Genomic DNA, 22,279 nt, shown 5'->3' on the forward strand with positions numbered 1-22,279 from the left:
GCAGAGGCCCTAGCTGCAGCCTGGAATAGGGAGGCGGCTAAGGCCCTGGACAGGATCATGCCTGTGCGGCCTCTCTTGTCCCATCGAACCTGGCACTCCCCGTGGTTTATGGAGGAGTTGAGGGTTCTGAAGAGGATTAAGAGATGCCTAGAGTGCTGCTGGAGGAAGACAAAGACTGAATTCGACCGAACACAGGTAAGAGCCGCTATTAAGGCCTACGTTGTGGCGATAAAAGCAGCGAAACGTCAATACTTCTCCATTCTTATTGCGTCCGCAGAATGGCCCTGTTTAAGATCACTCGATCCCTTTTGGTGAAGGTGGGCTCAGTGACCCACCTACAGGGCCGTGCAGAGGAATTTGCAGAGCATCTTCAGGACAAAATCGCTTGGATCTGCTCCAAGTTAGACTCCAGGCGTGAGGCTTGGTCTGGAGAGATACCAGGGGAACGGGCTTACCCAGTTATCTGGGAGCAGTTTGATCCTGTTGGACCTGAAGAATAGGATCCTACGGACAGTAAACGCCACCACATGCCATCTAGACTTGTGCCTCTCCTGGCTAGTAAAAGCAGCCTGGGAGGTGACATGTGGTTGGGTCCATGCGATGGTTAATACATCCTTGGGAGAGGGGGTGTTCCCGGCTACCTTTAAAGAGGTGTTGGTGCACCCCCCGCTCAAGAAGCCATCGCTGGACCCTACTGTATTGGACAATTTTTGTCCAGTCTCCCACCTCCCTTTTGGGGAAGGTGGTTGAGAAAGTGGTGGCTTTGCAGCTCCAGAGGGTCCTGGAGGAAACGGATTATCTAGACCCCTTTCAGTCAGGTTTCAGGCCCGGTTATGGGACAGAAACGGCATTGGTCGCACTTATGGATGATCTCTGGTGGGAGCGGGATGGTGGCAGTGCATCCATCCTCGCTCTCCTTGATCTCTCAGCAGCTTTCAATAACATTGACCATGGTATCCTTTTGGGGCGGCTCAGGGAGTTGGGGGTAGGTGGCATAGTTTTAAACTGGTCCACCTCCTTCCTCCAGCGCGGGTCCCAATCGGTGTTGATAGGGGAGGAGAGATTGACCCCACGGCCCCTCCTTTGTGGGGTTCCTCAGGGATCAGTACTCTCCCCTCTCCTTTTTAACATCTACATGAAACATGAAACCGCTGGGCGAGATCATCCATCACCATGGGATTAGGTATCATCAGTATGCTGATGATATTCAATTGTATATCTCCATCCGGGGTGAAGTAAGTGATGCCGTGACTACCCTCTCTGAGTTTCTGGAGGCTGTGGGGGCCTGGATGGGGAACAACAGGCTTCAACTGAACCCTGGTAAGACCGAGCGGCTGTGGGTTAATGATTCTTCCATATCTGGGACATTAACATCTCTGGTTCTGGATGGGGTTGCACTGCCCCAGACAGACCCAGTGGGTAACTTGGGGGTCCTCCTGGACTCACAGCTCCTGCTCAAAGAGCATGTGGCAGCCGTGGCCAGGAGAGCCTTTGTGCAGCTATGTGCTGTGCACCAGTTACGCCCCTTCCTGGATCAGGAGGCCCTTCTAACAGTCACTCATACCCTTGTTATCTCTCATATAGACTATTGCAATGCACTCTACATGGGGCTACCCTTGAAAAGTATCCAGAAGCTTCAGCTGGTCCAGAATGCAGCTGCGTGAGCTGTTTTTGGTGCCCCCAGAAGGCCACATGTAACACCGCTGCTGCGCGAGCTGCATTGGGTACCAGTTTGCTTCCGGGTCCAATTCAAGGTGTTGGTTATTACCTTTAAAGCTCTACATGGCATGGGGCCAGGTTACCTGAGGGACCGCCTCTTCCCCATTACATCAACCCATCCCACCCGATTGTGCAGAGAGGGCATGCTGCGGATCCCGTCTTTAAGACAACTTCATTTGGTGGGGTCCAGGAAGTGAGCCTTCTCTGCAGTAGCTCCCACCCTGTGGAACATGCTGCCCCCAGAGGTGAGTTTGGCCCCATCGCTCCTGGCCTTTCAGAGGAGTCTGAAGACCTGGTTCTGCCGCCTTGCTTGGGGTGGAGAGGGGAATAGATCTACATGGGGATGGCTGCTATAGACCACTCCTCCCACACTTGGACTGGTTTTAGATTCTTTCGCCACTTGGACTTTTTATCTTTACTCTTATTTATATTATTTAGTATTGTAATTTTATACTGTATATTTTATGATTGTTGTTTTAATTGATTGCTGTAAACCACCCAGAGTCCCCCGATGGATAAATAAAGAAATAAATTGGATAAATAAATAAATAAAATAGAGTCAGTCAAATTTGATGACCTCTGTCAGTTATTTTATTAAAGTTTTTGCTAACACATTACCCTCATCTATGTGTATGTGTATGTGTATGTGTATGTGTATGTGTATTTATTTATTATTTGAATTTTGTTACCATGTTCAAATGGAAGTGAATGTTTAAGAATCTCAAGACAGGTAGGTAGGGAGGCAGACAGATGGACAGATACAACTCTGCTTTGCAAGGCATCTTATATAGATATATTAAAAATAAAAAGGGAAATGTCATCCTTGGAATACTTAACCTGGAAATAGTGTGAAATGTTTTTAAAGTGTAAATGGGAATATTTTAAAATTATCCTTAGGATTTTCAGATATGCTGACCAAAGATGCTTTCTGTAACCTAGAAAAATTATATATGAAAATGAGTATCTTTAAAAAAAAATGACTGAAAGATTATGATTCCATAATTATGTATTTTTACCTTTATACTGTCACTCTAGTAATGCAGCTGCAGAACTCTCCAAATAAGCTTGCCCATTTTATTTTTAAATAAAATCCTTCTTTAAATTAATGTATTATTCAGGATGACTTGATATTAACCTCTGTGATACATCTGTCTGAGAGCTGCACATGTGAAACTGCAGATATGATCACACCAATTGCTACATGTTTATTTAATTAGCTCATCCAAGAAATGAGAAATTACTGTAATGTTACAGCAACATTGAATTTATTTTTGCTCAACTTTCAGAAAGTGATACTACATGAACCATAAAATGCTCAAAGAATGCCTAATTATCATACAAAACTTTCTGAACAGGAAATGAAATTAATGCTAAAGATAGAATTACATATTTTGCAAAACAAAAATGATTCATCACATGTTTAAGCCATTGCCAGGACGTACTTGTCAACTCCTTGCAAAAGCTGCTTACTATCCTTGACAGACATTTCTCAATGTAACTTCCTACTGCTACATTTTGGTAGAAGCAAATCGACTTCATCACTGAGAGATCATTAGAAATTAGTAGGTATTCCAGCATAGAAGAAAAGTTCATAGTTCTTAAAGAACTATATATGTATACACACACACACACACATACTGATACAGTACTCTATATAGAGTACTATTTCTGACATTGAAATTATCTTCTATAATGGGCTTATTTTTATAACTAATAATCATTTGAACTGTTATTTACTATGAGTCCACCCTTTTTTCCTTGAAGGCTGATATTTCCCCACATCATAGAAGATTTGCATCAAGACCTACCAAGCTTTAAATCAAGTTCCTGATTGAAAGATGGATTTGAGAATAATTCTTAACAAGCTATTAATCACCAAAGCCAAGAAAAACACATCATTTTAATGATGACAAATTTGATGTCTCAATGTGTTTCTTGTTTTAGCTGAAATATGTGGCACTGGGAAGACCCAACACATCCAGAAGCACCAGGCTGGGAAAGGATGAAGCACAATTTTACTCAAGCATCCTCAAATCAAGATGACATGAAATATTCACACTTCTAAAGCAGAAAGATGCAGTGTTGAGTGAAGCAACATTTGAGGAAATGCCTTCAACAGAAAATTTGCAGTTGTTTGGTTGACTAAATTTTTATTAACTTATTGTTTAACAGGAGGAAAACTTAACACTCAATTTGACACACATCTATTCAGAAGTAAGCCCCCTTAAGTATATACAGACTGGATGCAATCATATAGACACTTACTTGAGAAAAATTCCTATCAGTGAGATTTACTCTTGAATAAACATGTTTAGGCTTGTATTACCTGTTGTACTTATGTATTAATCCTAAGGCATGTTATTTATTATAATTGTCTTTGGATTCAGTGTTCCTCTATTAAAGATGCCTGCAAATACACGTTCAAATGTTTAATGACAATGCCTCCACTCCCAATTTGTACACCTTACTACCAGGAAGACTGACTGTTATTTTTCCCCTGTACTCATACAGTACAAATACACTATGTTAATTTTGGCTAGAAGAAATAATGGCTTAGCAAGCAATGGCTTAGCAAGCCTCTCCTGTGCTTCTTCTTTGTTCAAAACTATAGTATTCAATACTGTTTTAAAGATAAAAAGTACATCTGGGCTTCAGAATACATATTTAGAAGAAATTTTGTTTGCCTTGTAATCATCCTATTGCAGTAAAAAAAAAAACTGACAGAAATGCAAGCTAGCCCCCTAGGTATGGAGATATATTGTAATATAAGCTAAAACCTGAACAATTTTCCTATAAATATATGAACATAGAGGTCAGTTAAATAGAACACTTTTGTTAAAAACTCATAGCTTCTTCTATCTGGACGGAGATAGCTTTTCGTCAAGCTATTGTTATTAGTTTTGTAGACTGAAATCTTATCTGATACAAAATATGGCTGCCTTGGTATCTAGGCAGCCATTAATCTTGTTGTTATCAGATCTTGGCTTAGTTGAATTATAATCAGGCTTGCGATTATGGCAGCTTCTTGTCTCAATCTTGTTTTAGTAAAATTTGGGAAACTTCAAGTAACTTCAATATACTATCTCACCTGAACTATGAAATTACAGGTATCAGGCTTAGAACAAACTAGGACTTTAACTTTTTAAACACCCACTTATTTTATGCTATCCAGGACAACTGAGATAAGAAGGTTGAGTACAAATTTCACAATCGTGAGCAAATCTCTGTTTTGTATATCTGCCCTGAACAGTCCTTACTGGACACTTTTGGAATATTCACACATAGCACCTTTAGTGAACTGGGATTTTAACTTTAGAAGAGTTATTCAATGATAATGATTAGTTTTTATAATTTCCTCTGTTAAAGGACAAATGTCATTTGCCTTTGCTGCCCACTGGCAATATTTACAACTACTTACAGTTACTAAGAGCTCAATTTGGACCAGAGGCACTTTCAGTTTCAGAGACACTTAAATTATTAGAAGCGATTATCAAATCTTACGAGATAAAAATCTCACAATCAGTTTTTATAAATGCTTGTAGTCCATAATGCAAACTTTAAAGACTGAATGGAATAAGGAATTGGACATATCCATTTTGCCTAAAAATGGGAGAGTGTCTTAATGCCTCTATAACTTTTAAAAAAATTAGACTTAATGGACCCCATTGCATTTGTTCAGAAAAATAATGAGTAATCCATCATGGTGTTGGAGATGCAATGAGAATAATGCCTCATTCAAATATATGTTTTTGTGATGACCTAAAATAGTTTTTGGGAATAAGTTGTTATACAGATTCTGACTTTGACACAGGCTTTAATATTCTCAAATGCCATGTTGTTTTGAATTACATCTCTACTGGACAACACAAATGGATTTGGCACACCTTTCTCATTGGTGAAAGACTTGTTCCATTGTATCTAGGGAGTATAATGTTAATTATTAAATTGATTATTAAATTATCCAATCATGCTAAATCATTCTATATGCAGAACATAACTTTTGTTCATTAAGGAGAAAATCTATCTATAACCTTAGAGAGCGAGGATAAAATATAAATGCATTTATAACTGCTGTAAAGAAGATCAGAAGCCACTTCTTTATACCTTTTTTTCTTTTTCTTTCTTACCTTGTCTTTTTCATTTCTTTTTTATTTACTTATCACTTTTCTTTACTTTACTTTTAAAAAAAATGTATATTGTTTTTACTTTGTAAAAAACTTCTTTAATAAAAATTAATTTAAAAAAAAGAAAATCTATGTGGTCGCGTGGAATCAAAAACAACTCAATGGCACATCAACCAACCAACCAACCAATGAATCATTAAGGAGCACATATGCTGAACTGAAGTTCCACTTATGCCCACAAATCCCCTAGAAGATTCCCACCTTCCTTTTGCTATCTGTGAATGGATAGCAATATTGTATAGTAAAGTACTGTGCACTATTTATTAACCTGCCTATAACTGGTATTCAAAGAAGGAACTTTGGCCCTCCCTAATTCAGCAATGGAACAGCTTGACAGATACTGAGATAATGATAATAACGCTTTTGATGGATGAGAATCTATTTTGTTATGGAGCAAATGCAAAAATCTGCTGCAGCAAAGAGAAAACTGCATGCAAGCTTTTGCATCAGGATTGCTGTTGACTGCATAGAAGATGAATGTTATACAACTTTATATTTTGAAATCTAGCTATATTGGCTTTAGATTAATAAAATAAAGATGTTTATATCTTTGTATACTTGTACTGGAAGGGCCTTTACCTAAAACCAAATAGATTTTTCATCTATTTTGATGAACACTAATAATGTTCTCAGACTTGATTTATGGGACTTTGAGGGCTAGAAGCCACAACATAAAATTGAAGTTTTTTACTTAAGATACTGGATTCAGTGTGAAAGTGTTACACTACAACTGTGCCAGTTAGGATATAGGTAGAAACAGCAATGCATGGAACCCCCACTTTTAAAGTTGGTATCAAAGACTAACATTCGTCTTGTGAGTTACCAGAACTACATCAAAATTAAATTAAGAGCTTCAGAGTAGTTACTTCATTATATACCTCACCTCTGAAGTCTGACCATTAATCTATTGCAATAAGTTGTTATTCCAGTAAGAATAGCAAACAGAAGTGAGAGGAAGCAAGGTTTTTACATAAGGAAATGTTAAAGTCTTCCTTCAGTTCAGTTTCATTCCTGGCAACTACATGGAGAACTCCATAAAACTTTCTTGACAATATAACATTGCCTTCTTTTGTGATTCCCCCACCTTTCTAGTTTTAGCCAATTGCCCTAGGACTTCCTGGGGTCTTCTATCCAAGTAGTAGACGGGCTTGGTCATGTGTAACTTTTCTGAGATCAACCAAGGTTGGCCAGGTGCTGCCACATTACAATTTTTGCATTGTAGTGCTTTAAAAAGATAACCATCTGTATTAATAGAATATTTTCAGTTAACCTTTCTATAAAATTAAACACAAGTAATTTAACAGAATTAAAGCTATATCATTTTATTTTTTTTAATATATAATTTTTATTAAGAATTTTGATTATAATAGTAAAATCTAATACAAAGTAAACTTAAAGAAAAGAAAATGGAAAGAAGGAGTAAAAAGTGCAAGGAAAAAGAAAGAAAAAAGTAAAAATATAATAAAGGAAGATGAAAGAAATATATAAAGAAGTGACTTCCAACCTTCATCCCAAGTATAAACAAATTTTTAACTCTTCACCCTCTCTAAAGTTACAAACATTTATCTCTTCATCCCATATCCCATCTCTTATCTATAAACAAATCCATAAAACATCTTTTTTTCAGTCCTGGTGTCAGAAGAAAGTCCAAAAAGGATAGCCAGATGTAGCAACATATCTCATTTTAATCTTGATTAAAAAACCCAATTTTATATACTTTCCTTTTATTTATAACAGTCTTAATCTTTAATTTATTCAAATATTGTTGTAGGATTTGATTTCTGTTCATTTCTTCTTTGTCACATTGCACAGAATTGTTCAAGGCTTTAACAAGCCTCTTTTGTGAATCCAGTAGGAAAAAATTATCCAGCTCACTCTCTTGATTAGTTATTTGTATATTCTTTTTAAATTTTAAAACCTCAGGTAGTTTCCTGAGTTTCCTCAGGCAGTTTCCTAATCACCGGTAGAACCAGTGAAACATCCTTTTCTAAGTCATTCTCTTGGCCTGTCAGTTGTAAATCCACTTTCAATACCATCTCTATCTTGTCAGATAAAATATGTTCTACATCTGACATTTCTTCAATAACACAGTCTCTCCGTAGAAGCAGACATCACTACTGACATTGTTGATATTATGGCTACTATTGTCTGATTCCATTCTTCAAAAGTCTCCTTCAGTATTTTTATTGTCATAACCACCTTGCAGGCCTGTATATCTTTCCTATGCCTAAAATATTTAGTCCCCTCTAGTGTCCAGTTTGTGAAATCATAACATTGCTTATCTAAGTTGTGCCTTATAAAAACTAAAACAGAATCTATTTCCCACAAGAAGCTGTTTGTACTTTATAATTAATTCCAAAATCTTATTGTAAAAGTTTCAATATTTCAATTTTATCTGAACCCTAAGTCCATTTATAACTTTCTAAGATCAAAATCTTATTTACCTTTTTGCTGTTCATTTCAGATTCTGAAATAAATTCTTAAGATTATAATTAAATATAATATATTTAATATATATGAATTAATATATATGAATTAATATGTAATTTTCTTTCATTCAAGATTAAAGGCAGACTCACCCGGCATTTTCAAACTTGTCATTCCAAAGGTCTCTAATAGCTTAGAAGTACTTAAACTTAAAGTAGAAATGAAGAAGTAGAAAAATTATCACAGGAGCAGAGTTTGTAGTTGCTACTTGTCTTGACTTACTAAATGGACTTTCTCTGTGTGGTTTGAAACGTTTGATTACATTTATTTATTTAGAACATTTATATGGCCACCTAAATCAAACAACATGACCCTGGGCAGTGTACATTAAACAAACTGGAAACTTCTTAATTAGCTAATGCTCAGTGTTTTGAAGGCTATCTTCTTCTTGTCATTGGGAGCAAAAGTCTCACTGGCTCCCACCAACAGACAGTTGGCTTCAGACACTTGGGTCATAAGTGGCCACCTAACTCAAACTTTCCCTCCAAGGGAAAGGTGAAAGGGGAATCATCCAATACAATGTTTCTTAACCTTGACAACTTTAAGATGTGTGGACTTCAACACCCAGAATTCCCCAGTCAGGTGGCTGACTGAAGAATTCTGGGAGTTGAAGTCCACACATCTTAAAGTTGCCAAGGTTGAGAAACATGGATCTAAAGGGCATAGTAAGCTACAGTCCAGACTGAATAGCTTGCAAGTTGTTTCCAAGTGCCTCAGTGTGGACAGAAATTTTTGAAGCTGGCTTTGAGTCATGCTGGGACGAGCACAGACAGGAGCTGCTTAAAAGTTTAGTGTGGATATGCCTTTAAAAACTATTGCAGAACTTTTATGAGGAATAAGAAAATGTCCTTGCAATTTTAGGAATCACTTTGACTCATTTACCAGTAGTGAAATGAAGAGGTTGCTCTGCCCCCACACCTTTAGGCCCTCCACAAGGCCTTCCACAGTATCAATTTAGTTCTGTCTTTTTAAAGGCAAGTGGACATATTTGAAAAGACAGTGCTGACTGCATTGCATCCACCACTTTTAATCTGAATTTAATTTGAATTTAATTTGTAAAAATACCTATGCAGGACACTGCAGTTTTCAGGTTTAACCAAAATACTTAAAAATAGGCCATAAGCCTTGCATAGGACAGATATACCGTGCTGCTTATCTCTTATTGCAACTGAGAATTGGCTTCATATTGCATACATATTTTTTGGATTGCAACATTGAACTTGGCAGTTACCAGGTCCTACAAGAAAACAGGTAAGTCCTACTGAATTCAATATAATTTATTCCCAAGTAAGTGTAGCACGTAGCTCCAGTATAGAGAATTATATTGGTCGTTTACTTATTTGGCCCATGCCCCACAACAATCTAATGACTCTTGGTTGTTATTAGAAACCACTGGCTTGCTCACATTTCCTCTAAACAATATATATAGTTTCATCCTGAGTTACGTATCAAATGTGTTTCAGTTCTTTGAAATAACAGGTCTGAACTGAATTTCAGTAGAAACCTATTGATCAAAATATATACCACTATAGAAGAGAGTTTCAAAGTGTGCAAGCATATGCATTTTAACACAGCAACGTGAAGGCTTAACTGTCTGTTCAGTTCTTCACACAACCTGTCAGGAGAAACGTAAGAGGAAAAACGAGAGTGAGAAAGCACCTGCCACTTCAGATGACATCTGAAATTAAACTGGCAATCTCTGGAACAAAAAGGTATGATTTGCTGTAGAGTACAAAATGTTGCTTTGCCTACCTGAGATAGTAACTTCATCTGGACTAGGTGCAAAGCTGGCAATCGAACATGATCAATTAAAATTTTCACAGCAGTGGGGCAAACAATTTAATTTAAAACAACAGGGCAACTAAATGCACAAGAAGTGATTCAGTTCTCCATGTTCACATAGATAATTTGACCTTCATGGATTTTACACAATACATTAATGCTAGCTAACTCCATTAGGCATTGGTTCCCTTTCTCAAACAATTATATTGAATTCTGCAGGACTTACCTGTTTCCTTGTAGGACCTTGTAACTGCCAAGTTCAATGTTGCAATCCAAAAAATATGCAATATGAAGCCAATTCTGCATAAAGGATTTTATCTTACCAAGGCTAAAATGGCAGGAACAAATTGGAGCAGTATGGTACGAATATCCTGGGTTAAAAAACACCGCAACATCACCACTGTTACCTCTGTGGGTTATTAAAAGTGTAAAGTAAGAGAGAAAACTGGTGAATATGATGTGATATGCTTACAGGAGACTCATATAAGGAAAAAAAGATATTAAATATATGATGAATAATAATTTGGGAATTTATTTCAGCAGGCTTGAAGAAGATAAATGGACTTGTAATATATGTTAAACCACAACTGAAACTACATTTATTGCTTTCTGACGAACATGGCAGATACATAGCAGTGGAAATCTAGCTTAATAGACTTACATCTATTGTTGTGAGGATATATGTACCAAATGAGGATAAAAGTAAATTTTTTAGACATCTTCTAAATGAACGTTGTTTTTGTTCCAGACAATACCAATTTTGACAACAGACCTACCATTTAAACAATGGCAGAAAGATATCTCTAAGTTCATTTGGCAAGGGAAGAAACCAAGAATCAAGTATAAATTGTTACAAGATTCCAAAGAACGAGGAGGTCTAGGTTTGCCTGACTTGAAATTGTATTTTGTTGCCTGCTGTTTGCTATGGATGAAGGATTGGGTGACCTTGAAGGACACAACATTATTGGAATTAGAACATGATCTCCAATTTGGATGGCACACCTACTTGTGGTATGATAAAGTTTGGGTTAATAAAGATTTTAAAAATCATTTTGTTAGGCGTGCCATATTGAGGGTTTGGAATCAATATAAACCAATATTGTCTCCTAATGTACCTGTGTGGTTGTCCCCTCAAGAAGTTTTTTTTAGAAGAGAGATGGCAGGCAAACCAAGCTGGTTGAGATATGAAGATTTGCTAAATTTTGAAGAAGGGATTCCTAAACTTAAAACAAGGGAACAACTAGAATTGGAAGGTCATATTTATCACTGGTTTAATTACAATTGTCAGAATGGTTTAATTTGGATAAGAAGGTATATAATTTTGTTAATGAAAAAACACAATTTGAAATGGAATTTCGTACAAACGATGAGCATCTTATTAAGAAAATGTATAAAATGTTGTTGCAATTGAACTTAGAAGATGAATATATTAAAGATTGTATGATTAAATGGGCTAAGAATTTTGGGTATAATATTATGCTTGAACAATGGGAGAATAAATGGAACAAAGGTATGAAATTTACTCTGAATTATAATTTGAAAGACAATTTTTATAAAAGGATGTACTGTTGGTATTTAACTCCTGATAAGTTTTCCAAAATGTATAATGGGATATCAAATGTTTGTTGGAAATGTTTACAGGGTAAAGGAACTTTCTATCATTTATGGTGGACTTGTGGAAAAGCTAAGAAATTTTGGAATCAAATATGTATTATTATTCAAAAGATTCTTAAAGTGGACATACAATTGAAACCAGAGCTGTTTCTCTTGGGTTTGATGGACCAACAATTTGAGAAGCAACATGGAACTCTGTTCTTATATATGATAACAGCAGCAAGACTCTTACACCCTCAGAGATGGAAGGATGCACAAATTCCCTCGATGGAGGACTGGATGGTCAAGTTAATGGAACTGGCACAAATGGCTAAACTGACAGCACTGGTAAGAGAAAATACTGTAACTGGATTTGCTTCTATTTGGAAGGCACTTTTGGACTGTTTGCTTGTAATGGGAAAAAAAATGAAGTTCTGATTTTGGATTTTGATGACTAAATGGTTTGATTTTAGAGAAATAATGTTACTAAATGTTTAATTAATAGCAAGATACGTATTTTTATATCTGTGTTGGAGATGGTCAGAAGTCACCTGTCTTGGCTTCTGGTGGGAATGGCGTTCTGACCGGCTGTGCCTGCTGTTTCGGCGGGTGGAGCAGGCAGTTCGGCGGCTTTTTTTCGGGTTCAGGCAGGTCTTCCTGAAGCCCAAAACTGTTCTCCAGATCAAGGAGAACTCACAGAATCATCCCATTTATCCTCTGGAAAGGTGGCTTGCAGCCAGGAGATTGCAAACAGCGTTTCGTGGTTGACGGTAAGGGCTCCTGGGAGGTGGGGATGTCATTTCCAAGCCATGCTGTTGCCTTAAAGGGACACTAAGAATGGCCACCCCATTTCTAAATCACCAATTTGTTTTTTTTTTTAAGTATATGTACCCCAAGAGAGGCTTTTTACAGTGAGGAGAAGCTGTTTCTCTTGGTGCTCAATGTTATTTTTGGGATTACTTTTTAAATTTTCTTTAAGTTTTGGATTTCGTTTTCCTTCCAAAGGAAATTTCAAAGATTGAGTAAATAATTGTCTTCCTGTTATTATTTTTGTATTAAATTTGAAGATATTAGCATTTTCCTACATGTTAAATTGGCTGATCTGAACCTTCAGCTTTCTGCCTTCACTTTCCCTTGAGGACAACTTTCGCTCTGTGTAAACAACTTTTGAACTTTCCCTTATCTTTGACTCTCGCTGATTAAGTTCCTAGGGGGCACCATAATTTACTGCATGAGACATGGAGGATTTCAAACAGATCCTTTTTGACCTTCACCAGGACTTCAAACAAATATCTTCTGACTTTTATCAAACGTTTATGCAAGATATCCAGGACATTGTGGAAAATATGAGAGCTAAAATGTGCCATCAGGTTGGGAATCTGCTGGATGAAATTGAGGAATTTAAGAGCAATAGAAATGTTTCTTTTAAGACTGAGCTTGGGATTTCTGTCAAGATGCTGGATGAAGATTGGATAATGGAGCTAGAGAAATCTATGGGAGGGAGTGATTTGCAAGCTATAAGTAGGGTCGATTTCCTGGTGGAATGCCATGAAAAGAACCTGGAATTTTGGAGGGGGACAACAGGGCTGTTTGATTTTCTTAACAAGAAAGCTCTGTGCATATCTTGGGAATATGTAACTGCTCTGGTTTATTTTGAAGTGGAATAAGGGTTGAAGAATGTTTATTTGACTTGCCTTAAGGATCTGACTGATGTTATATGTCTTTAAAGATTTGGACTTACTGTTTTGGGTTTACTAAGATTGAGATTATTAAAACTGTTACACCATTAAGTATAATAGCTGACAACTTATGTGCCTTTTAATTTGATTTTTATTATAGTAGACAGAAATGTATAGAATAGTGGTAGGAAGGAAATAATTAAATACGTTTTATCTTTTGGAAGGGAGAAATACGTTTAGGAGGTTTATATGATTTTTTTTCCTTAATTTTAATATAAGGGGGAGGAGTAACTGTACTTAGTGATTTTTATTATGCGTTAAAGGGGAATGATTTATATAGAAATAATGTGGTGTTTTGGTTTAATATAGAGTAAGAGATTGATTATGGAAAGTTTGTATATACTTGATGTTAAAAGTCAGAAGCCACATTTTTCTGTAAATTTAAAAAAAGTTTTCCTCTCTTGTGTTTCTGCACTTTTTAAGATTTTTTTTCTTTTTCTTTTGTAGTTTTTTGTTCTTATTGTAGTTTTTATTCTTTCCTTGAAACTTAATAAAATTTACTATTAAAAAAAAGGAAGTCACCTGTCTTTGTTTTTCTGTCTATTCTTGCATTGTTTTAGTTTCTCTTCTTTTTCAGACTTGTATTCCACCTGTTCTATAGTCTGTATTTTGTGTTTTAATTATATCTTGAAAATTAATAAAGCAAAGGCAGTGTACAAGGGTTAAAAACAACAACAATGTAACAGTAAAGTCCTTTTTACTGCTCTGCCTTTATTCACTGTTTTGCCAGTTATTCATTGAAATGCACCAGTTCAGTTACTGGAGTACGGAGGAGGTATAGCATTGCTTTTGAAATCTCCCTTTTGCTATTCATTGGGAATCAACTGGTGTTGGATGGGGCATATGTCCCCCCCCCCCCCCCGCCCAAAGGGAAGTTCATGGCTTGAATTCTGGACTGACTTCAGTGCTGATGGTGGCTATAACCAACAGCATATGAAAGAGATGGTGTTTCAGCTCCAAACTTAGCTAGGTAAATGGACCAAGCTCTATTTAATTTTAGACTACACTAATGTAACATGCTCTGTATAGGTCAGCATTTGAAGACAAGTATTATTTTAGCCTTATTGTAGGTTTGTTGACACAATATGATAGACAATTCATATGACATCAGTACTAGAGTAGCTGCACCGGTCAATATTTCACCAGTAAGATCTATAACACTGGCAGATGCTAGAGGTGAAGACTTTTCTGTCACAACCTATACCCTATAAAATTACTTTTTAAGGGATATACAGCTGTTGAGTTTTGACTGAAAGGTTGCTAATTTTTTTTTAAAAAAATATCATTTACAACTGTATATGCTGCTTCTGTTGTTAATTTTTTTCATGTGGTTTTGACACTTAATTTTTTAAATATTAATTTTCTAAATTTTAAGCACTTTTTATTCTGAAACTAAATGACATGTTTCATATTGTAAGCTGTCTTGAAAGACTGCAGCCTTGAAAGGGGGGAATAAATGCATATTTAAATGCATTAAATATAGAAATGAGTGCTTAGAAGGTTATGAAGATCATGATTTGATCAAAACTGAGAGAAGTCATGGGTGACTCTTATGGAATTAATAACTCTCCAACATTGTTTCTGCAGCCCTATTAAATAGTTTAATCAAGTTGGTACCTATGATGGCAGTTTTGCAAACCAAATTTTCAACTGTTGCAGCTACTGACTTTGTATTTGAGAATAAGTAAGTCATATACATAAAAGGTGCATCTGTTACTATGTACCTGTCAGGCCACCTGCCTCTGACTATGTTTTAAAAATACCCATATCAGCCCAGAAATGGATGCCCATTCTGTTTACTCCTACCCTTACCTGGTGCTCTTAGCATGGTCTTTTGGGGTAGGAATTGTTTGGTTTCAGGACCGTATGTACTTTAGCCCTAAGGCTGAACCCTAACTGTTCCAGGGCTTTCAAAGATGTTTTGCTCAGAATCAACATATTTCCTAACTGAAGTCTCAGGTAAAACCATTCTGTATTTAAATTTGTAGATCCCCAATCATGCCAACCATAAAGATTTCCACTCCCAGAATAGGAGAAGTGAAAGAAAAATGGACTCTAAATATAACTTTATTAAATTCTCAGTCAACTGGCTTATTAAATATATTCATTTGCAGTCTTGAGCTTTGCACTTATTGTTTCATCCCTTTTTATTTTAAAAGTCATTGTGATTTGAAAGTCCAACAACCTAAGAGACGGCTTTATACATGGACTTCACCAGATGGACAACACCGAAATCAGATTGATTACATCCTTTGCAGCCAAAGGTGGCGGACATCTGTACAGTCGGTAAAAACAAGGCCTGGAGCTGACTGTAGTTCCGATCATGAACTTCTTCTTGCACAATTTAGGATCAGACTAAAGAGATTAGGGAAGACCCACAGATCAGCTAGATATGAGCTCACTAATATTCCTAAGGAATATGCAGTGGAGGTGAAGAATAGATTTAAGGGACTGGACTTAGTAGATAGGGTCCCGGAAGAACTCTGGACAGAAGTTGGCAGCATTGTTCAGGAGGCAGCAACAAAATACATCCCAAAGAAAGAGAAAACCAAGAAGGCAAAATGGCTGTCTGCTGAGACACTAGAAGTAGCCCAAGAAAGAAGGAAAGCAAAAGGCAACAGTGATAGGGGGAGATATGCCCAATTAAATGCAAAATTCCAGAGGTTAGCCAGAAGAGATAAGGAATTATTTTTAAACAAGCAATGCGCGGAAGTGGAAGAAGACAATAGAATAGGAAGGACAAGAGACCTCTTCCAGAAAATTAGAAACATTGGAGGTAAATTCCAAGCAAAAATGGGTATGATCAAAAACAAAGATGGCAAGGACCTAACAGAAGAAGAAGAGATCAAGAAAAGGTGGCAAGAATATACAGAAGACCTGTATAGGAAGGATAACAATATCGGGGATAGCTTTGACGGTGTGGTCAGTGAGCTAGAGCCAGACATCCTGAAGAGTGAGGTTGAGTGGGCCTTAAGAAGCATTGCTAATAACAAGGCAACAGGAGACGACGGCATCCCAGCTGAACTGTTCAAAATCTTGCAAGATGATGCTGTCAAGGTAATGCATGCTATATGCCAGCAAATTTGGAAAACACAAGAATGGCCATCAGACTGGAAAAAATCAACTTATATCCCCATACCAAAAAAGGGGAACACTAAAGAATGTTCAAACTATCGAACAGTGGCACTCATTTCACATGCCAGGAAGGTAATGCTCAAGATCCTGCAAGGTAGACTTCAGCGAGAATTGCCAGATGTACAAGCTGGGTTTAGAAAAGGCAGAGGAACTAGAGACCAAATTGCCAATATCCGCTGGATAATGGAAAAAGCCAGGGAGTTTCAGAAAAACATCTATTTCTGTTTTATTGACTATTCTAAAGCCTTTGACTGTGTGGACCATAACAAATTGTGGCAAGTTCTTAGTGGTATGGGGATACCAAGTCATCTTGTCTGCCTCCTGAAGAATCTGTATAACGACCAAGTAGCAACAGTAAGAACAGATCACGGAACAACAGACTGGTTTACGATTGGGAAAGGAGTACGGCAGGGCTGTATCCTCTCACCCTACCTATTCAACTTGTATGCAGAACACATCATGCGACAAGCTGGCCTTGAGGAATCCAAGGCTGGAGTTAAAATCTCTGGAAGAAACATTAACAATCTCAGATATGCAGATGATACCACTTTGATGGCTGAAAGCGAAGAGGAACTGAGGAGCCTTATGATGACGGTGAAAGAAGAAAGTGCAAAAGCTGGTTTGCAGCTAAACCTCAAAAAAACCAAGATTATGGCCACCAGCTTGATTGATAACTGGCAAATAGAGGGAGAAAATGTAGAAGCAGTGAAAGACTTTGTATTCCTAGGTGCGAAGATTACTGCAGATGCTGACTGCAGTCAGGAAATCAGAAGATGCTTAATCCTTGGAAGAAGAGCAATGACAAATCTCGATAAAATAGTTAAGAGCAGAGACATCACACTGGCAACAAAGGCCCGCAATAGTTAAAGCAATGGTGTTCCCCGTAGTAACATATGGCTGCGAGAGCTGGACCATAAGGAAGGCTGAGCGAAGGAAGATCGATGCTTTTGAACTGTGGTGTTGGAGGAAAATTCTGAGAGTGCCTTGGACTGCAGGAAGATCAAACCAGTCCATCCTCCAGGAAATTAAGCCAGACTGCTCACTTGAGGGAATGATATTAAAGGCCAAACTGAAATACTTTGGCCACATAATGAGAAGACAGGACACCCTGGAGAAGATGCTGATGCTCGGGAGAGTGGAGGGCAAAAGGAAGAGGGGCCGACCAAGGGCAAGGTGGATGGATGATATTCTAGAGGTGATGGATTCGTCCCTGGGGGAGCTGGGGGTGTTGACGACCGACAGGAAGCTCTGGCGTGGGCTGGTCCATGAAGTCACGAAGAGTCGGAAGCGACTAAACGAATAAACAACAAACTATTGATGTGAATTACCTAATTAAAAATGAGGAATAGAGAAATTTTAAAGAATTCTCTATGCTAGCATGGACCTATTCAAGGTCTATGCAAGACCCATGTAAAGAAATAACAGCAGAACATAATACTGTATACCAATTCCTAAAGTGAAAATGTGAGTTCCACCAAAAAGAACCACACACCCTTCTTCTAGCCCTCTTCCCAAGCACCACAACAAAATCCAAAAGCTTTTCTCAAATCAGACCTTTTACCATTGCCTTCCAAACTTCCTAAAGGTTTCCTTATGTCTCTCTAAAGCTTGTGTGTCAACTATGAGCCTGAGCAAAGGAACTGCCCTTGGTACTTCCTGGTGCGTGGAGTGGAAGTGTGCAAGCTTGCTAAGATTTCCTTCGCAAGGAAAATAGCAGGTATGGGTTTCTCTGAGTAGGCATAAAACTAACCTACTTAAAACTAGAGCCCAGTGTTTTCAGTGTTGGCACCATGCCAAGAAGGGTGAAGTTATCAGATGCCTCCATGCTCTGAATGCCTTTCTTTCCATTGCTGAAAGAGCTCAGATAGAAGAGGAAGCTAGCAAGATGAAGGCACATTTTCCAAGATGGATTTCTAATTTCTGTCATCCTTCAAATTAAGCCCTCCCCCTGTCCTGCCTAATTAGATAGAAATGCAATTTCCTATGAAATCCTATGAATAACACAGTTGGTATGTTAATTCTTGTGAATTAGGAAACTGCAATAATATCATCTGGCAGATTCACAAGGACTTCCTTTTCCAATCAGTTGAAATGAAATCACTGGAGTATGTGGAAGAAGTATTGATAATCAGTGAGGTAGCCTGTTTCATCAATCCAATCAATTATATTATCCAGAGAAAATCCATCAGAATGAGCCAGTTTGGTGTAGTGATTAAGGCACCAGGCTAGAAACTGGGAGGCTGCAATTTCTAGTCCTGGCACAAAGCCAGCTGGGTGACCTTAGGCCAGTCACTGTCTCTCAGCCCTCAAAAGCAGGCAGTGACAAACCACTTCTGAAATCTTGCCAAAAAAAAGACCTGCAGGAAGTTGCCAGGAGTCAACACTGACTTGAAGGCACCAAATAAATAAACAAATAAATAAAACCCATCTATCAGAAGAGCTGGACAGCCTTGCCAACTGTAGCTTTATCATGCACTGTCACAGAATCTGAGAGGAACCTCTACAAGCATCTGCTCTACAAAGCCACATGGGGCAACAAAGCTGTTCATGTATTGGCTCATCACCACCACCAAGGTTATGACTTGCATATAGAAAAGAGACATCCCACATCAAGGACTTCTCATATCATCTCAGATACAATACTTTGGATGCAGTCAATGTAGGCAATCTAGAAGCATCAAGGGAAAAGTTTCTGATTTACGCCCACACACAGCCCAAATCGCATCGAACCCCAATCAAAGCTTAATTCAACTTCCCACGACAAAATCGGGAAAACCTGTACCCTTTTATTACGCTTAACAGCAAACCATGAAGCTACTGAAACCTCCGCTACTGTAACCTGTTTTACTGTATTGACGGATCGATACACGCTCCGCCCCTCGTCTGTAGCCATTCGCACCACCCCCTGGCCGGGCGAGGCTTCGTGCGCCAAGAACTGACCCCTTATCCAAGAATCTCAGGCTACTCCAGATCCAACAACTTCTCCAAAGCCGCGCTTGAGCGGCGCGGCTTTCTTTTTAAAGATTAGGCAAAGGAGGAACGTAAGGTTGGAGGCAGGCAACTACCAGACCGACCAGAAAACTTCTCCGCGTCTTCTGGCATAAAGCGGCAACTTTTTATTTGTTGCTGGGCGCGACCACAGGAACCCCCTTAGATCTATTCCTTGCAATACACGGCTAGACAGAATACTTACGGGATTAAAGCAGCTTTTTCCTTTTTACCGGCCACGCTGACGGGCTTTAGTTCGTTCCCATCAGGCTGAGGCTCAGTTATGAGCACCATCGGAAGGAAGAAGTCCGCCTCTGCGCTGTCGACTCCTCCAGCTCAACTTCCCCTCTCCCTGCTGATAATATTTAAACGGGACTCCCTCCGAGCGTTTCTAGCTTTCCCTCCATCCTATCACGTTACACTACTTCGCAATCTCAGAGCCCCAAATGAGAACAAGCCCGAGTTTTTTTAGTCCCTAACTAACCTGGGCAAGTTTGAACTGGTATGGTTGCCCGCCCAGCCTTATTAGGCGGATGCACAGAGGGAGGGGAAAGTCCGGGGGAAACCCAGCCCTCTTCTCAACCCACAAACTCGTGAGAAGGAAACGCAGAGAGAGAGAGAGAAACCAGTCCAGCGAGCTCATCGGAGATTCAACCGATTACTCAAGCACGGGAATGATAGTTCCTTTTACAGCTCAGCAGCTTTTTAAAAAGCCGGATGAGAGTTTTTTTTAAAAATCGAGAAGATGGAGATCATGGTAGGATTGAGTGGACTGAAGCTCTGAAATTTGTATTAAGAATTTGCTGGGCGTGAAATGTGGGAGAGAGAAGGTTGGAAGCTCTTTTGGCCTGATCCCAGCTCTTTGGAGGACACCATTCAGGCACCTTGGCTTATTACAGAGCTTAAATGATTCGACCGGATGTTTCCTCCTCAGCTATTGTCACTGGGTGGCTTATGAAAACAAAAGGCCTACTGAATGTTTCATGTGGGAATGGCAAAGAGGAGAGGAGAAAAGACTTTTTGCCCCTTGGGCCTGATCTTACCTGGGAGGAAGCAGGTGACAGCTGTGGCTTGAAACAGTGGCAAGACACCTGGATTGGGACTGGCAATGGGGACAGGAAATTTCGGACAGGGCACGTTTTCTGCTGATTCAAGAATAGGTGGAGAGCATTTCAGCTCAGCAGTGGGGAAGGGCTGGAGAAAGGCTGAGGCAGGTAACCTGCAGGTGCCAAGCGGGGAGAACACACTCAGTGCCCCCAGGCTGGTTGGCTAGGAATCCTTGCCTGGCAGGTACAATGGTATTGCTTTCAGGTGGCTTTCTCTGATCTGGGGACTTCTAGTAGTTGGTTCTTGGTGTCCCCTGAGCTTGGAGTACCCCGAGAACCAGGCTCAGAGAACACCAGGAACCCAAAAGTTCAACCTGAAGCTGACATTTAACCCTAATATTAGTTCAACTCTCATATTCTCTAGTAACATTGAGATTGTTAGGCCACAGCTTCCAGAATGGTTAGCCAAGTAGATTAGGCATTCTGGGAGTTTTAGTCCAAACACTTGGGGGGGGGGCGGGCACCAGGGTTAGGTTTAGAATCAAAAATCTGTTTTTTTAAGCTACTGTTGTCCTAAGAGTAGAAAGGCAACACACAGCTTGTTATCACTCTATGTCAGTGTTTCTCAACCTTGGCAACTTTAAGATGTACAGTATGGACTTCGACTTCCAGAATCGCATGCTGGCGAGGGAATTCTGGGAAATGAAGTCCACACATCTTAAAGTTGCCAAGGTTGAGAAACACTGGCCTATGGCATCTTTTTCCAGCTGCATGGAAAGCATTAAAACAAATATAGGTAGGAAAGGATTTTCTTTGCATATTTACCAGGGAGGGCATCATTTGTGCTGTTTTATTCTGTGTACCAGGAATCTGTTAACAATGACAAGTCTTCACAGCAATAAAAACTACCTGGGGAATCCACACAACTGCCCTTTGTGTTTTACCTTTTAGTGGATTTACATATCTAGCCATGCTCTTTCCCCAGGGATCACTTAACCTGCAACAACTTTCAAAACCTTCAGCTGGATTTCCTAATACAATGACCCTATTGATGTTGTTGATCTGGGCCTCACTTCTTTCTGTGCAACTGTTAAGTGAGCCATAAAGATTTCAAATCTTTTGTATGCTTCCTGCTAGGTTTATGTCTTTTAGTGTATCTGTCCCATTTTCTCACCTCTATGCCATTTTGTGAAGGTCTATCTCTGAAAAATGATTAAATGCTACTGGAATTTTGACATGATCTGAATCTCCTGGTGTGGAATTTAGTTCGCCACAGACTTCTGAGGTTAACTGAGCTCACAATTTTGACTCCGCATACTAAGAAATACCTCGGGTTTTGAGATTCTGAGAGCAGTATATGTCCTCTCCCCTCTTGTGCTAGCATATCTGATCATGCTATGACATGGGTTTTAATTTGAAATAGATGAGAAACCCAATCACATTAAATTCAAATCTGGAGTGATCTGATCTGTACTTCCCAGACTAACATACAGCTTGGAAATTTTGCAACTCTGTCAGTTCTGATTGGTCTGACATTTCTTGGTTTAAAATGTATCAAAGTACATTTAAAAATGGGTGAAAATACACTTGACATATATTTACACAT

General features: G+C 38.7%; 1 protein-coding gene across 2 annotated transcripts in view; it reads right to left on the reverse strand.

Annotated features, from left to right (window-relative positions):
• The window catches only part of GRAMD2B (GRAM domain containing 2B), a 69,044-nt gene that overhangs the window by 33,472 nt on the left and 13,293 nt on the right, over positions 1–22,279 (reverse strand). The window contains exon 1 of one of the 2 annotated variants that reach the window (XM_063295280.1): positions 19,833–20,295. The exons of the other annotated variant lie outside the window; for it this stretch is intronic. Within the exon in view, the coding sequence (XP_063151350.1) occupies positions 19,833–19,921 (89 nt within the window). The 5' untranslated portion in view covers positions 19,922–20,295. Of the gene's footprint in view, positions 1–19,832; positions 20,296–22,279 lie in introns of those variants that run through there. 2 annotated transcript variants of the gene reach the window in all.

The sequence above is a fragment of the Candoia aspera genome, chromosome 2 (genome assembly GCF_035149785.1).
Source record: "Candoia aspera isolate rCanAsp1 chromosome 2, rCanAsp1.hap2, whole genome shotgun sequence".
Classification (NCBI taxonomy): Eukaryota; Metazoa; Chordata; class Lepidosauria; order Squamata; family Boidae; genus Candoia; species Candoia aspera.